The 18,124-nt window shown below is 47.9% G+C and overlaps 1 protein-coding gene across 3 annotated transcripts in view; it reads right to left on the reverse strand.

Moving 5' to 3' along the window:
- Nucleotides 1-19: 19 nt before the first annotated feature.
- LOC116948504 (cytochrome P450 4B1-like) overlaps nt 20-18,124 on the reverse strand; it is a 34,633-nt gene continuing 16,528 nt past the window's right edge. For 2 of the 3 annotated variants that reach the window (XM_032965232.2, XM_076071563.1), the window contains exons 4-12: nt 13,006-13,133; nt 6,899-7,023; nt 6,077-6,228; nt 5,665-5,771; nt 5,357-5,547; nt 4,246-4,379; nt 3,296-3,360; nt 2,535-2,617; nt 20-637 (exon numbers count right to left, since the gene is read on the reverse strand). In XM_032965232.2, coding sequence (XP_032821123.1) covers nt 460-637; nt 2,535-2,617; nt 3,296-3,360; nt 4,246-4,379; nt 5,357-5,547; nt 5,665-5,771; nt 6,077-6,228; nt 6,899-7,023; nt 13,006-13,133 — 1,163 coding nt within the window. In that variant the 3' untranslated portion in view covers nt 20-459. Of the gene's footprint in view, nt 638-2,534; nt 2,618-3,295; nt 3,361-4,053; nt 4,139-4,245; nt 4,380-5,356; nt 5,548-5,664; nt 5,772-6,076; nt 6,229-6,898; nt 7,024-13,005; nt 13,134-18,124 lie in introns of all 3 variants that reach the window. The other variant, XR_004403810.2, reaches the window with a different exon arrangement.

Raw genomic sequence — 18,124 nt, forward strand, 5'->3', positions numbered from 1 at the left:
TAATAAAGTACGATTATAGTTTGAGAGCATGGTTTATTTTTAATGATTTTACTCATGCAGGACTATAAAGACAACACATTGCTAATCATACACAATATATCTATCCACTGTTGGATAAAGGCTTTCCCAAGCTGTCGCCATCTCTCATACCACACAACACGAGTTATCTAATACCATCAGTCACTAGAACCTAGAGTGTTGCACGAGTATGGCACGTGTGTGAACTATCGAAAAAAAGACGTCACATCATCAATCTTACCCGAGTGTATGACAGGGACTTCCACAGTAAGTGTGTGAAATGGGGAGAGAGTTCCACAATGAGTGTGTAAGAAGGGGAGAGAGTTCCACAGTGAGTGTCAGATGGGAAGAGAGTTCCGCAGAGAGTGAATGTGGGAGTGAGAAACAGGGAGAGAGCTCTGCGCTAGGTGTGATGTGAGATGGGGACGGAGCGCGCCGCTGCTACACGGCGAGTGGCGAGATTCTCTCGAGCTGCAGCTGGAAGCCCGTGGTGGAGCGGGTGACGATGCGCGGCACGGGCAGCGCCTCCACGGGGCCCGGCAGCACGCGGAACCGCGAGAGGATCAGGGCGAGCGTCACGCGCAGCTCGTTCATGGCAAAGTGCTGCCCAATGCAGTTGCTGGGGGCGGGGGGGGGGCACGCAGGGTGAAGGGAGTTGTGGTCACAATCAAAATTTTATCATCGCTAGCATTAGCAAATGTCAACCGTGAAAGTGGTCTGTAGTAGAGCCGTGCTGTACAATTATGTGGATAGGTTCCAGCTCTCAAAATAAAACATTGCTGTGGCTGTAATGCGACAAATAATGAATACGGGGCACGCAGCGCTCTGCGAGAATATTTGTGCATAACGATGCAAGTGCAGCACCACTCCTCTTGTGTAGTGCCATCGCTCCCTACAGATCTCATTGTACAGAAAGTTATATTTTTACATTGAGTTTTAATGTGATGGCTCTTTGATTGGCAGATCTAAGCCAGAAAGGTGCCACGCGTGTAAGCAAAAAATAAAATAACTTGATTTGACGGCTCTCCACACTCACTCATCCAGGCAAAACAAAGATCCCCTATTATATCCTTAAATAGACTTAGGGAAACTGCTGTGCTGTTAGCGAGCAGGTGGATCACCAGCTACACGCAACTGCCTTTGTCTCCCCAGTAGCGATAGTTACTGCACCAGGTGCTCATTTGAGGCTGAGTCGACTTAGCGGAGCCACAAAACCTGTTCAGTTAATTGTCACCAGTGTTGGCCGTGAGGGCGAATCGAACTTGTGTTGCAGGGTTCGTAGTGCAGCACACTAACCGCTGTGCCACAGCTCCCCACCCATCCAGGGCAGGCACCGACACTATCACCCATGCAGGCTTCAGACACGTTCACTGCTTTCATAATAATAATCAGTTTATGCTTGGTTATGCTTGGAACCTCTGTGGTCTCACGAATCAGGAGGCGATGTTCTTCCTGTGTGTAATCGCCAATTGAGTAATTTCTAGGTAAGATGTTTCAGCCTTGGGATGTTTGACCAGTGTCAGGTACATTGTGTCGTTATTTTTTTGTCCTGAGTCTGGAATTAAACCCAGGAACTTCTTGCTGCAAAGCAGAAGTGTTACCACTACGCCAGTGTGACTTACTTTAGGTAAAAATGCGCAGTCTTTTTTAAAAAATCAACTGTCGGATGAAGGCTTCATTGGAGTGGGGGAAGTTATTTAACAATGCTTCAACACACTAGCCAACGTAGGTTGGTGAAGGGGAGAAGGGGACAGGTATGGTTTATTCTTGATTTTAAGCTTTCGTGACTGCAGGAATCCATACGCTTTGGTTCTTTCGGTAAAGTCACGTAGTTAGAAATAAAATAAAACATATCTTCAACCGAGAAGATGGATACAAATTGAGCAATCATTGGAATTATGTTATTAACCAGGTAAAACCTTAACTGTTTATGGTTGTTTCCATCATATCTGCCGGGTACTATATTTTTCCGAGTTAATTCCCCCCCTCGCATCCCCAGCTTTCCCAGCCTCCCACTCCCCCCCCCATTGGCCTCACGTCCTCTCTCCCCCTAGCGCTCACTCAGCGCCCCCCTCCCCCTACCCCCTCCCCTCTCTCGCTCTCCCCCCTTGCTCCTCCCCCCTTTCTTACCTATATAACCTCTTGCCACGGCAGCTCTCTCGCACACTTCTGCTATTTTTTTCTTGCTGTGGTTGTTACACCTGACGAAGGTTGCTTGTGTTGCAATCAAAACGTCGTGATTTGTTTAATTTTATTTCTAACTACGTGATTTTACCGAAAGTACCAAAGAGTAGGTATAGTTTATAACTTCCCATTGCCAATTATTTTATTCGTGTTCGGGAATCGAACTTGGGTTTCTGGGTTTGTGTGCAATGCGTTAACCACTGCCCCATGGCTCGCCCCCCCCCCATGTCCCTTGCAGGCTGATCGCGTCGTGGGGTTTCATAGTTCGCGTCGTAACGGCCCGAGTTTGCCTGTGGAGACGGTGACGGTGAGCAGGAGGGTTTAACGCTCACCGGGGCCCGGCTGAGAAGGGGATGAACGCGTAGGGGTGGCGATTGGCTGCGTTTTCAGGAGAAAATCTCAGAGGGTCATAAACCTGCAGGCAGATGCACAGGCGAATGAAAATTACATTGACACATCCAGTGACTTCATGTGCACGCGTACGCACACACTGATCACCACCTCCATCTCCATTACCCTGCTGGGGAAAGTTCTCTCAGCGAGCATCTATTATTAAGTTAACAGCGGGTTGGTATAGAACTCCATTCCCAGCCATCTAAGTGTTAGGACGCCGACACATGATCCTTATGGTGGTACCCCGGGGTACCAAATAATAAAAAATGGCCGAGGTAATTAAATATTTTATTTCTGGGACACTATTTTTTCCAGGGTTGTACTTAACTCCCCGACTGGGGTACCAATCAATCCGAAATCAGTGCTACTCCACGATGTCGAAACGCCTACTTCCTTCAATATCAATATGCATCCTATTTTCAATAACTCTGTAAGAGAGGCGTAAGTGCAAAATCGTCAAATTTGCATTGTATTTATTATTCAAAATCATTAAAATATCCTAAAATTGTCATGCTCTGTCTATATTTGTTTCAGAAGGAAGGAATGTGAACACGGACAAGACAATCTTCATGTCGAGGCTACGAATGTATTGAATCTGCACGTGCAGGTCAAATACAGAGGCCAGGTGAGTGCAGTTCACACATGCGACACTGCCATAGTTCAATGAAGCAGCGTGCACACTCGGAGGTTGGAGACAAACCTCTGGGTCCTTCCAGAACTCTGGGTTTCTGTGCAAGCAGTAGATGTTGATGAAAACTCGAGTTCCTGCACGTTTGCACAGCACAGGGGGTGGGAGGCAAAGATAAATGAACGTAGAGTTGCTAAAGTTTTCCAAAATGTGTAGTCACACAGCTCCCCATCATGGTGAAACTGAGAATAGAACCACGTGGGCCAGGGGTCTGCGACTCCAGACCTTGTTCCGGAAGTCCAGATGGAGTGAAAGAGGCAAAGAAACAAAGATGCTGCGATGCCACTTTAAGGGATGGTACGTGACACGAAGAACTTCAGGATTGGACAGCATGAGTCAAGGACCAGCCATTTAACAGAAGAATAAAGACACGTAAACTAAAGTATGGTATAAAAAATAAACCTATTATCAGATCATATTTTCTACCTACGTGACTTTACCGAAATAACCAAAGAGTATGAATGCATATATTATCAGAGTATGTTTTTGTTTGCATTCTGACCACAAGCATTGTGGTTAATGCAAGCATGATTCCTTGTAAAAGGTTTAAGTTTGGTGTTTTAACATCTTAACACCTGTTTTGTTGCCAGAAAAAAGGGGAAAAAGCTATTGTTATGCAGTATGGTAATTTAGTTTTTACAGTTATTCTAACCTACAAAGGTTTTATTAACTGGGACTCCAACCCACAACTCTTCGCCAGGACCCTCGTCCATCGCTCGCATCCCTCTCCCCGCGCCACTCACTCCACCGCCTGCCCACTCCCAATGTACCTTGGAGTTCGAGCGCGCTCCTGACTTGTAAAAATGTGGCAGCAGCCGTTGACAGAGTCGGCGCAAAGTGACAACAAACATGGGGCTGAAAGAAGAGTAGGTAAAGCGTTAGGATCTGTGGGAAGGCGTGGGAGGCTATAAATTTCAGCTTATTGAAGTTAGACCAGAGCCGAGGAGGCTATGAGCTAGGACCTGTGGGGATGACGCGCCCATCGCACAAGGTAATTGGTTTGCTCATCTTCCTGGAGATCGCGGGCACCGCGGCCTGCAGGCGCAGCGATTCCTTGATGCACATGGTGGTGTAGGACAGCTGGGAAAGGTCGTCCCTGCAAGGGGACACGCATGCACGGTGATTGCAGACCACAGTCCAACGTCAGTTTGTGTCCTGTGTTACCTCAGGTCTAAGTCAGCTGAAAATTGGGCATCGTGTTCGGGCTCAATGCCTGAACGCGAGTGTTGCTCTCGCCCACTGAGTTTCGCTGCCTGGCAATGTATATATTATTGTACACGTGGATTGCAAACAATGAAGAACAAAACGGCTTCCCACATTTTAAATGTTCTATATCATCAAATTGCTCCTGAATGTGAAAAGGGTAAAGGCGCAGCCCTGCAGTTTCTAGCTCACGCGACTGCTGGCAGAGCAGCCTCCAGGAGACGTGCTCTCGAGAGCCCTTCCAGGCCTTCTCTCTCACGATGACCAGACGTCTTGATAAAGGTTCCTTCGTGTAGACAAAAGTAGATATATGAAATGTTTCTCCATATCTGTGGTTCTAAAACCTGTGGGTCGTGCTCCCCTGGGGTGGCACAGGCTGTGGCATGGATACCGTGCAAGAAAAGTGCAGGAACTATTTCAAACGTGCACAGGGAATGTCAGTACCCTGTTGTGGTGACAAATTAACTCATGCACAACGTGAAATAAATGACTTAAGACACACAGACAAAGCATGAAATAAGTGCCTTATTAACAGTGGTCTTGATTTGGGGCACTATGTCAACAATGTTTATAACTTTTGCTCTAAATGAAGCAATCCAAGTAAATATTTAATCCAGGTGGTCCATTGACATTGACCCTGTAGAACAGATTCTGCTACTGCAAATATTGTTTTGGTCATAAGCCTCTAACAAGAAGGAAAAATTGATGGGTTGAGAGAAACACAATGAAATAAATCCAACTGATTCACAAAATCAGCCTGAAAACCATTTTCCTGGAGAGTTTCAGGAGTCATCTCCAGAAATAAGCTTTGTGTTCTCTTCACTTGAGAGCGTGCAGAGTGCTTTCCATGTCGCATCCCAAACCTCTCACCAGGTGAGGAAGGTTCGGCCTGCAAGCAGGCTTGTGACCTCGGCACGGCAAGCATCCTGGTGGTGAGGGTTGTGAGCCATGGCATTTAGGGCCCAGGCCAGGCCACTGGCTGTAGTGTCATGGCCTTCAAACATGAAGGTATCCACCTCGGCCTGTATGTCCTCCTCGGCCAGCCCATTGCCCTTGTCATCCTGAAAAGTGGGGAAGCCGGTCGTTGCAAATTATTATTCATACCCATTGTGACGCTACGTGCAACCGAGAGGCCACAATGTCCATGCCATCTTCGCTCTTCACGATCGGACACTCACCCGCACGCTGAGTAAGATGTCGAGGAAGTCAAGGTACCGCTTTGCTTTGATCTTCTCCAGTTCCTCTTCCCCAAGCAAGACCTCCTTGCGTTCTTTGATCACTTTAGCTGATTAGCAGTACACGTTTACACACGCACAAAAAGAACATTCTACATTTAGCCTTAGACTTCTGTGATGCATGTTATTTGCAAAGTTGTAACCTGCACTTCACTGGTCACCCTCTACGTTTACGGGGCTCCTATTTTCTGGCAGATAAAGGCAAGGGTTTTATTTTTAATCTGTCTATGAGTAGAGTGGAGACACGGCCGTTGGCACACTGCACCACGAACCTCACCCCTATCGTCTTTTCATGCGAAGCGGGGTATCTTAGTTTGCGCACGTGAAAGTCGGCATGCCTGTGCGCCCACCATACCCGTGTGTTCGTGTGCGACGTTGCACGCCTTGCGAAAGCGAAATCCCAGTGGACTCAGGTTGAAGATGACATCAAAGTGGTACGGGAAGATCTGGGTCCGACGGTGCATAATTTCCGTGAGATCAAACACCGCCGACACGTAGGAGTTGTCACTGTCCAACCAGAGTGGGGCACGGGCAAGAAAGGTCACGCGAGTTACAAGACGCCACTCAGTGGCTATTAGCGCACGTGACAGACGGCTGGAAATTTGGGGAGGGCCTCGGGACATATGTCTTGTACTTTATGCAAACATATGATTCGGTTGAAGAGAATCGCTATGGGAAATCGCAGGTTGCTATTACATTTGTAGGTAATTTAAGAACCTGGATCATGAGACTGGGGTGTGTGGAAGCCTGTGCAGTGAGTAGACACATCTTAATGGTTTAGTGTAAGGTCATGCATCACACTTTGCCAAGGTCATTCTGCATTATGCAATCACTATGATCATGGACTGGGCAGAGGCACAGGGAATAAAACTCACAATGAGCCATTTGCACCTAAGACGTCGAGCCGGTGATGGTGGTTAACTGGGAGTTATCCAGGACGTAGCCAGGCCTAGCTGGGCATGACAGCTAAAGCAGATTTGTGTGCTGCAGGTGTGAGAAGTGTCTTGATTGCACAAGTGCTTTTCAAATTGGCGCTTCCTTTCGTGCTCTCTTTTAATGCACGATGGCAACAGCCACGTGTCCATGAGCTGAATGCCAATGTCGAGGCCTGCGAGTCCCTGCCCCATGCTGCAGTGCTTCCAGCTCTGCACGGCCTCCGCGCGCCCCGCCAGGTCACCTGTCCGTCTGGCAGCTGCTGCGGTAGCTGAAGGCACACTTCATGATGCTGTCCAGCATCATGAGGCTGATGTCCTCAAACACGTCGAACAAGTTCTCCGTCTTGATCCTCTTCTCCCATTTGTCCTGTTTGATGCAAGTGAAAAACAAAGACAAAAGATCCCCATGTAGCCTTATAATGCATTTCTGTGAGTGAGAAGTGCTCAAATGGACCTCCTCGACTCAATATATTAGGTTACAAATGTTTTTTATGGTTTGCTTTTTTCACTTACTCTATTCTTTAGCCTCACAGCACGAGAGGGGCAACCTGGACTTTAAAGATGCCTTCCCCTCTGCACAGAAAACCTGGACTTCTGGATTCGGGCCTGTTTCATGAAACTGAAGCCGAGGCCTGTGTTAGTCTGTCCCACACTCCACGTGCTCAATGGCGGAAAGAGCCCCGTGCAAAAAAATCTAAGACCTCTTCTCCACTCACCTCCCCAATTAAGGAAAGACCCGAGACCCCTGATGGAGGAACTCGTGGGATGCTACAAGCTCTTCTCAAAAAAGTCAAGAAACTTTCCCAATATACCCGGAAGATTAGTCGACTTAAAGAGGAAAATACCAACCTATTCCGAGTCCTCAACAAAAAGTTAAGTTCTAGATTTGAAACTTTTGTGACTGCAAGGATCCATACTCTTTGGTTATATTCGGTAAAGTCACGTAGGTAAAAAATAAAACAACAAAAATCACGACGTTTCGGCCACAACACAAGCGGCCTTCATCAGGTGAAGGGACCAGACTGTCTCGAAGACTGCGCTGGAGTGAAACAGAGCCAAGCTCAGACCACGGCCTTTAAGCTGTGTGAGAGGGATTAAGGTGCCTTGACAAAGGAATTAGCATAAAAATTAGCATTTAATTGGCGGACTTAGCATGATGAAAGGTGTAGAGAGGGTGAACATGCGGGTGCACATGCACCCGCATGTGCTGCGAAAGTTTGGGGTACCACTACTTAAAAAAATTTAATTGGCGGACTTAGCATGATGAAAGGTGTAGAGAGGGTGAACATGCGGGTGCACATGCACCTGCATGTGCTGCGAAGGTTTGGGGTACCACTACTTGAAAAAATATACTGTACCATTGAAAATTAGTTTAATGTTTGGTTCGATTTAGAACATCTTTCCAATGGTTGCTTAATTTGAAACCATCTTCTCAGTTGAAATTGTGTCTGTGTTTGTAGATCTGAATTGCCTCGTGAACACATCTCTGATAAAAACCCGTGGGTTTGCAAAGAACCTTGGTATCGGAGAAAATTATATCGTGATCACCCACAGCGTTGTAACAGTGATCAGCTACGGCAGAAGAATTCGTTCTGCCGTGTTTCAAATCTGATTTGTGCTCGCGAATTCGGTCAGAGACATGTCGCTTCGTCTCCCCGATATAGCAATCACCGCAGGTACAACTCAATTTGTAAACCCCGGGGTACTGTAAGTCAGGAATGACATCCTTCACGGATGGGATCAGATCACGAATTTTGTGTACTGTATTGAACCGGACCTGGATCTTGTGTTTGTTTAGAATTTTGGAAATCTTTTTAGTAACGCCTGCTATATATGGTAGTGTGATGGTTTTGACCGGAGTATCAAGTGGTTGTTTTTGTATGGAGGGAGAAACAGCTTGACGGATGGTACGGTCAGAGTATCCATTCCTTTTGAGGGCCAGGTGTACATGTTTTAATTCACTTGTCAGGTGGTGTTGGTCCGAAATGCAATGAGCCCTATGGTATAAAGTTTTGATGAGAGAATTCTTTTGGGCTGGGTGGTGGTGGGAATCAGGTTTCAAGTAGGAATCTGTGTGGGTGGGTTTCCTGTAGACAGAATGCCCCAATGAGCCAACAGGTCTCCTCTCAAACAGAACATCTAAGAATGGTAGCTTGCCATCTTTCTCCACTTCCATGGTGAATTTGATGGCGGGATGTCTGGAATTGATGTGGTGTAGGAAAAGGTTCAGAGCTGGGAGGCCATGTGGCCTATTAAAAATGAAAATTTTTCAAGTATTGGTACCCCAAACTTTCGCAGCTTAAAATTCCCTTTTCACACCACCAGCATGTGGACGCTGCCGTGTCACCTCGCCAGCCTGCACAGGTCGACCCCCTCCCTACCTTTCATCATGCTAAGTCCGCCTATTAAAATGCAAATGTTTATGCTAATTCTTTTGTCAAGACACCTTAATCCCTCTCACACAGCTTAAAGGCTGTGGTCTGAGCTTGGCTCTGTTTCACTCCAGCGCAGTCTTCGAGACAGTCTGGTCCCTTCACCTGATGAAGGCCGCTTGTGTTGTGGCCAAAACGTCGTGATTTTTGTTGTTTTATTTTTTACCTACGTGACTTTACCGAATAGAACCAAAGAGTATGGATCCTTGCAGTCACGAAAGCTTCAAATCTAGAGAAAGATTTCCCTCCAGGTGTCACTTGTCCGGGTTGTGAGTTGGGCCTGGCTGGCCATGGTTCCAGAGGTTGCTGAACAGGCCGATCCAAGACCTGCAGATCTTGATGCAGTGGGGACAGGGACAGTTCATCCTGGAGCTCAGACGTGTTGCCTCTGTCTCCGGTGTATGTGTATGTACTTTGAAGTGTGCTCTTTTCCCGGCTATCAATGCTCTTTGCTCAGCCTCAAAGTGTTGAGTTCCATTGTTCATTTTGGTCCTCCATGATGGTCTATCAAGGCATAGATTTCCCAGTTGTTTGGGTCCATATGGATTTACTTGAGGTATGTTTTAAGTTTTTTCGGTAAAGTCACTTAGAAATAATAAAAAATAAAATCATATAATAGCATACGGTGTTTCGATTGCAACACAAGCAATCATCATCAGGTACAGAAGAGCTAAATTTAAGAGAGGAAACACGTAACCGCAGATATATATACGGACCCTAAGTAGAGGGAATTAACACAGACACACCAGGGGACACAGAGAGAGATGGAGGAGCACACTAAATCAAACAGGGTTTAGCAAAAATTGGGAAACTATATAAAGTAACACAGACGGTCGGTTAAAACACAATTAACGCATGGTCTGGTTGATTACGCTATTTCAAAGATTGCTAAATTGTAAGTTAAGTGTGAAATTTAAGAGAGCGATAGAACACAGACCGCAAAGAGACATATGAGGAGAGACACGCACACAGTGAAGGAGTAAAGCAGCATCTCTGTGCGGAAGCCTTAAATAGACAGAGACGGCGGGGCTGGGACTCAGAGACAATGGGACACAAATTAGCATGAAGAGAGCACATATCAAAGGACGGTGCGGGTAGCGGGCACGAGTTGTCACACACACACAGTAATTCCTGCAGTCACGAAAGCACCTAATCAAGTTCGTATGTAATGAAAATGCTTCTTTTGACCTCCAGGGGCACTGGATCCATCCCTGAGCTGGGAAGAAAAGATTTGCTTAGGAAGCCTTGAGTCATTCATCCTGACGAGGTGACCTGTCCATCTGAGATAGTGCTTCATATGATGGTGGCTTCTGTACTGGATGAGTTGGATCGCTCCAGGACGCTTATGTGGAGGATGTTTACAAATTTTGTTGGGCAGCCATATCTTAGAAGGATTCTCCATAGTGCTTCACGATTAACAGAGTCGAAAACTTTAGTCAGATTTAAAAAGGCCATGTACAGTAGTCATCAGCTCCTGGCACTTTTCTTGGATTTGACGGGCTGAGAAGATCATGTCTGAAGTTCCCCTGCCAGGTTAGAGGCCACTCTGGGATTCAGGAAGGAGTTTTTCATTAAGGGGTAGAGGTCTGTTTAGTAGAATTCTTGGAAGTATTTTTCCAGAGGTGGCAAGGAGAGAGATTCCTTTGTAGTTGCCACAGTCTGACTTGTCACTTTTATTGAAGATGGTGACAATGATGGCATCTTTCAGTTCGTTGAGAAGGTTTTCATCATTCCAGATCCTGGCCATGAGGGAGTGCAGGTGTTTGTAAATCACAGCAGGTATCTGGTCTGGCCCACTGGCTTTGTTCTGTTTCATCTGCTTGACAGCTTTGGCCACGTCAAGTATCGTTGGTTCTTCAGCCTCAGCGGTGGGTTGTTGCGGAATCTCACTGACTATAGAATGCCAGCTCAGCACTCTAATCTCTAAGCTACTCAGTGCCTTCAGTCATGGAGTAAGTAAAACATTAAAAGAACATTCTTGATTTGAAGCTTTCGTGACTGCAGGAATCCATACTGGTTCAGCAGTCTAACTGCTGGATTATGTTTTCCGCCTGAGGACGACCGCTTGAGTTTGGATCGAAAAGTCGTGATATTTTATTTTGTATTTTTCTACCTACGTGACTTTACCGAAAGAACCAAAGAGTATTAAAAGAACATGTTCACCAGAAGTTTGACCTATGAGTCTTCCACATTGTTGCAAGTTCATCTCAGTTGATTCCAATGACAAATCTGTATTTAAGAGGCTCACGGAGTGCCCTGTCCTCTGCTCCACCACCACCACCACCACCTGCTTGAAGGTTCCACGAGAGGGCGTGTCCCGGAGGCGGGGCCTAGCCACGCCTGGGGGGATAAAAGGGGGAACGGACTCCCAGCTCGGGGCTCCTGTGTGGGGTCCTGGGTCCTGGCGTGTCGCTGTTCACTGACATCTCTCTCCGTCATCCGGTCACATGGACAATCTCCTGCGTGGGTTCCATCGCCATCGTTGTCATGCCGCCAGCCAGCGGCGTAGACGAGTGAGGGTGAGAGGATCACGCCAAGTGATTGGCTGTGCGTGTAGCCAGTAGAGGTGTTATTGCCTAGAGTATATTCAGTGGGAGGAAGAACCAGTTTTGGCCTGTGTTGTGCCCAGTGTGAGTAATAAAGAAGTACCCTCTATATGACGTGTCGTGGAAGTCGCTCATTATACATGCTTGGGGGTGGGAATATTAAAATGACACATTTGGATTCAGCACCATCCATAGTGCAGTAGTGTAGTGGAGTAGGAAGGTGCATAGTGCAAACTGCGTGATTGCATGGAAAAAAAGTCATTACGGGTTATGTTGGGTCAGCCTGTAGCGAAGGCGAATACAGTATAGGTTACGTTAGGGCAATTAAGCTGGGAGAGCCAAGGACGGCTGTGATTGGTTGGTGCTGTTGCCAAGGCTGGAGGGGCGTCTTGAAGTCTGGCGAGGTGACAGGTGGACGGTCACGCGGAGAGCCGTTGGGACGCGGGTTAATTAATTGGGGGTGTAATGAGAGCGGGCATAAGAGCGGGAGTTGGAGTCAACAGCGGGAGTTGAAGTTGGAGAGCTTGGAGTCAACAGCGGGGAATTGAAGTGTGGAGAGCTTGGAAACAGAGAGTTGGAGAGACAGAGTTGGAGAGACAGTTGGAGACGGAGCTTGGAAACAGCGTAGCGATAGCGGAGCTAAAGAAGAGAAGCAGCCAGCAGTGGAGAGAGCGTAGCGATAGCGGAGCTAAAGAAGAGAAGCAGCCAGCAGTGGAGAGAGTGTAGCGATAGCGGAGCTGAAGAAGAGAAGCAGCCAGCAGTGGAGGGAGCGTAGCGATAGCGGAGCTGAACAGAGACGAAGCAGTTAGCAGTGGAGAGAGCATAGTGACGGTGATAGCGGTGAATAGAGACGAAGCAGTTAGCAGTGGAGAGAGCATAGTGACTGTGATAGCGGTGAATAGAGACGAAGCAGTTAGCAGTGGAGAGAGCATAGTGACTGTGATAGCGGTGAATAGAGACGAAGCAGTTAGCGGTGGAGAGAGCATAGTGACTGTGATAGCGGTGAATAGAGACGAAGCAGTTAGCGGTGGAGAGAGCATAGTGACTGTGATAGCGGTGAATAGAGACGAAGCAGTTAGCAGTGGAGAGAGCATAGTGACTGTGATAGCGGTGAATAGAGACGAAGCAGTTAGCGGTGGAGTAAGCACAGTAATCGTGGGCAGTGGAGAGACAAAGGTGGCGAGCGAGCCGTGGCGACATGGATACTGTGAAATTTGAGGACATGCTGAGAGTTGTAAATAAAGCGGTGTTCGAAGAGAGACAAAAGTTGTCCGAGTTAAATCGAACACTACAGTACTAAGAACCATAATCCTTGCCGTGGCTACTGCAGGGCAAGTGCCCACGGCGTGTGTGACAACTGCGTGAGCTTACGATGAGCACTTGGGTGCTCTCCACCATGAGAGACACGTAGGGCTTCAAAATCTCCATGTGGAAGCCGGGGCTGAGCATGCGGCGACTCCGGAACCACCTTGGACCAGATGAGGTGAGGAGACTCAATCCTGTCCACAAGTAACACAACGTTAGAAGGTCATTTTGATGATTACGGTGATGTGGCATGCAGTGTGTGTCGGTGTAAATGGGAGGTGTGCTGGCTGGGTCAGTGTGTGTGTGTCGGTGTAGATGGGGGTGTACTGGCTGGGTCAGTGTGTGTGTGTCGGTGTAGATGGGGGTGTACTGGCTGGGTCAGTGTGTGTGTGTAGGTGTAGATGGGGGTGTACTGGCTGGGTCAGTGTGTGTGTCGGTGTAAATGGGGGTGTACTGGCTGGGTCAGTGTGTGTGTCGGTGTAGATGGGGGTGTACTCGCTGGGTCAGTGTGTGTGTCGGTGTAGATGGGGGTGTACTGGCTGGGTCAGTGTGTGTGTGTAGGTGTAGATGGGGGTGTACTCGCTGGGTCAGTGTGTGTGTCGGTGTAGATGGAAGTGTACTCGCTGAGTGTGTGTTCATGTAGATATGACGTGTGCTGACTGGGTCTGGTTTACCAGCCTAGTTTAGTCAGTCTGGATGCTTGCGGTTAGTGTAAACAGCTCTTGACAATGATGTGCATGACGGGATATTGAATCCAGGTTATGGGAATCATAGCACAGTGCATTAACCACGATATCACTGCTCCCCACACAATATCTGTTCATGGAAAATCTTGATACAGTTCGTCATTTTTCAATAGTTCATGTATGATTTCAGGAAACCAATTTATCTTCTCTTTCATGTGCCTTAGTGAAGAGCAACTTAAATATCTATTACAGGAATTCCTTACCAACCACGGATTCGCAAACCGCGATTTCATGCACACACGGTTTATTATTTGTATACCAATTTACCAACCATGGCTTGTAAATTGAAGTATCCACGGCTAAGCAAGGTGTTAAGTGACTCACATGACGTTGGTAACACGCCATTGCGTGACTTCATTGTTACAAATTTTGCGGGGCTGGGGTTCTTCACGCTTCGCAGCACCACCCATGGCGCTGCGAAGCTGATCAACTGCATGTCGATTGTACTGTGATTCTCGCAGAGCAGAGACCGGCCTTCGCATGGCAACTACATTCAAGTTAATTGTGCCCTTGATCATGGATCCGAAGCGTGCATGCAGCGAGTCGCGAAAGTGAGAGTGTTGCGTCTGTGGCCCAGAGGAAGAGGGGGAAGGTGGGCTGAGCCCCTACTTCTAACCACCCCTTCCGCCACCACATCTCATTGTCATCGTCATCATCATCGTTAATATTAAAAATATGTACAGTGAATGTAATGTTTATTTACGGTTTAATACGTGCTTGTGAAATGTACAGTTTTTTTTTATTCGGTGTTTGGTTAATAAACAGACAACTTAATTGCATACCCGTCACCCTGTAAGGTTTACCCCGTATTCTTGTACAGGGAAATTGAGTTTTCAGGTGAAAAAAAAAGTGGCTATGTGTTTCTTCCTTGTGATGGGACTTTGTAGGATGAACATTGCTATTTTAAAGGGCACGGGGTGACCAAAAAGGTCTGAATTGGTCTGTAGTAAGGTATAGTCCTTGGGCCAGACCAGACATCGGTACCACCCAAGGTGGCAAAACTTCAATGGTGTCATTTTATTTGTTACACCAACAGAAGTAAAATAATACATGATAACCTTTCCAAATGAGCAGCTGTTAATATTTTCTTGCAGGAAACCTGTTTTTGCACCTATCGCAATCACGCCTTTGCTCAGACGTTACAAATAAAACATTCCAACACCTCTGCTGTTAATTAATATAATAAATAATTTGAAAACATTTATGTTTGTCCCCAAGGCATGTATTTCATACATATTCTTTCTTTTGTAGTTGAGTAGGAAGGTGCGTAGAGCAAACAGTGTGATTGCATGGAAACAAAGACAGTACGGCTTATGTTGGGTCAGCCTGTTGTGAAGGCAAAGTCATTACGGGTCATGTTGGGTCAGCCTGTAGCGAAGACAAATACAGTACAGGTTATGTTAGGTAGGGCAATTAAGCTGGGGGAGCCAAAGACGGCTGTGATTGGTTGGTGTTGTTGTCAAGGCTGGAGTGGCGTCTTGAAGTCTGGCGAGGTAACAGGTGCAGAGGGCACGCGGAGCGCCGTTGGGACGCGGGTTGATTAATTGGGGTGTGATGAGCGTGGATAAATTGGGGAGTCGGCAATTGGAGAGGGAGTTGGGAGCTGGAGGAGGCAAGACGTGGAGTTTGGAGACAGAGTTTGGGGACAGAGTTTGGAGACAGTTGGAGACGGAATTTGGAAACAGTGTGGAGTGGAGCTGAAGAAGAGAAGCAGCTAGCAGTAGAGAGAGCATAGTGACGGTGATAGCGGAGAGCAGAGACGAAGCAGTTAGCAGTGGAGAGAGCATAGCGACGGTGATAGCGAAGAGCAGAGACGAAGAAGTTAGCGGCGGAGTAAGCGCAGTGATAGTGGGGAGTGGAGAGACAAAGGTGGCGAGCGAGTTGAGTGAAGCACGGCGAGCGAGCCCTGGCGACCAGGATACTGTGAAATATTGAAGACATGTGGAGAGTTGTAAATAAAGCGGTGTTCGAAGAAAGACAAAAGTTGTCCGAGTGAAATCGAACACTACATTTGGTGTCAGAGTGACTTCGAAACCACGCCAACATGTGGAAGACATCGGCCAAGAGAAGGGGCAAGTGGGCGCCGCTCCCCCGGCGGGCGGAACGAGCGTTGCCGACGGGACTAAGCCAGCCCGCGGCCGTTCCCGCACCGCCGGGAAACGCCGACGACGGAGCCGCGCCTCCCGCGGCGCTGCAGGCGGGGCAGCAGGATGCACATCACGCCGCTGCTTCGCCGCCATCGAGAGGGAGAGCGCCGGAGCTGGCGGAGAAAGAATGCCGCCGCCGCTAATGCGGGTGCCGGGCGGGAAAATTGTGCGCATCGTGCGCGCGCGACCGCCATCGTGGCGGCCGCTCGGGACGCGGTTCCCGACGAAACGCCGTTCCCGCCATTCTCAACACCTGTGGAGGAAGATGTTCAGCCGTCTTGGTGGCATCCTGTCGCAAGAGGATGCCTGGCTCTCACCACCCAATCTTCGAGTTCCTCAAAGCCTCTCAGGCGAGTCGTGACACAACGCACCTGGCCCTAAACACACCTCACCCATCTTGCTTGCTCCGGGTTGTTGTTGTTGCGTGTGGGGTTTTGTTGACCGCTGGGCTGCTGAACGGGGTTTCTGGCTGTGTGAATGTAGGATGATTGCAATATCTGTGCTCGTGTGTGTGGTTACGGCATCGGGAGTGTTATCTGATGGGGCTGTTAATGATTAATTCGTGTGTGTCGAGTGTCCCGAGGCCCTTTAAACATCCTGTGGGTAGCCGTGTTAATGATTCGCGATTGTTATTGTATATGCAGTATGGAGCCTCGCTTGTGATTGGTTACGTGTGACTGTGAGAAACTTTGATCGTTATTGTTGCCAAGGTATAGACTGTATCGGACTGTACATGCTGCGTGTACTGTATTACCTCATTCGGCGATTCGTAGGATTGTGTATAGTTGTTTTGCTCTCAACTCGGTTGGTACAGCTGTGTGCTGCAATGCGAGTATCTGACATAATGGGTACTGATGCGGGATGTGAAGTGTATTGTGGTGACCGTTGGGTATTTGGGATCGTCGCAAATTGTGCGTGCTTGTTCGACATTGGAGATGGCGACATGCTGCCATTGATTTGGTATTGTGCTGGCTGTCAAATCTCTCGGGGCGCAGATCCTGACCAGGCTAGCCCAGTAAGTGTTGAGTGTCTTAACATGGGAGTGTGGTCCTGTCGTGCTATAAATGGTGGTTTGACCTGACGGCCCGGAGCTATAGGCTCGCCCTGGCTGCCCGGATTTCGAGACACTCCGAGGTGCGTTGAAACAGTGGGCTGGAGATGTATCCCTGTTGACTAAGCTATAGAAGAAACGGTGAACAAAGACACCCAGACAGCTCGAGGGACAAAGGGATTCAACTTGAAGCCAGGAACCGTGACTAAACATTGCCTAACAGCTAAGTGCAGAAGCATGTACCTCAGACAGCTGAGAGACCTGATAAGTCAAGGCAGGTCCAAACTGTCCCATCCAGATCTACAGGGTCCAAGGATCAAGAGAGATGAAGCAGATGTCCAGTCTCTCATTGACCTTATGGAGAATAACTGGATCAATCCTATGTCCCCCGATGAGACATCTGGTTAGCCTCTCCACTGGCACCATGGCTTCACCTGATGTGACCATGGATCTATTGCGAGCTCTTGAGACAGGAGAAGAGGCCTACCAGGTATTCAAGCAAACAAGGTTAGCTGAGAACCCACCATCTGTGAAATTCCACGACAAGATGACCAAGCAAAGTCTGAATACATTCTCCAATATCAGCACAAAAACAGCACATGGAAAGAAAGCACATGATGTGGTTTTGAAGGCAGATAGAAACCTGTTCAGCCAATTGATCCTGGTGGCTGAAAGCAGGAAAGTGAATATGAAGGATGTCCTTGCCTACCCACTGGGCCCGCTGCCATGGGCACTGGCAAATGCTGATGGGTTCCTACGAAAAATAAACAAGGCTGCACTTGCCAGAGAGCTTGAAAAGAATGGTGTCTCCTGCAGAAGACATCCCAACCCCATCTACTTCCATCATTGATCGGATGAGCCTGGTCCAAAAAATGAATGTCAACAACAAAACATTTTCACAGGTCAGCCTTGACCCAGGTACTCCACGAGGGGGCACAGAGTGAGAGGATTGATGTGTTTTTTATGTCTACCGACAAACTTCGATCAAAGATGCTGAACGACCTGAACCGGGGTGCAGACACCACTCTCCAGTACAAGAACCTTGCAGGGGGACACCACGTCCAGCAGTGGAGAAAGTTATTGTGCAGTCCCTCCAACAAGACCAGTCTCATCAAGTTTCTGGTGGAAGAGTGGAAACTCCCACGATACAGAGAGATGCTGCATGGCAAGGTGTTGTACATGACCTGTGAGGAAACCTGCTACAGGTTGACAGAAGATGAGTGTGCGGAAGTAGCAAAGCT

Source organism: Petromyzon marinus, chromosome 33 (assembly GCF_048934315.1).
Source record: "Petromyzon marinus isolate PM22_M1 ecotype Great Lakes invasive population chromosome 33, UKy_Petmar_22M1.pri1.0, whole genome shotgun sequence".
In the NCBI taxonomy this organism is placed as follows: domain Eukaryota; kingdom Metazoa; phylum Chordata; class Hyperoartia; order Petromyzontiformes; family Petromyzontidae; genus Petromyzon; species Petromyzon marinus.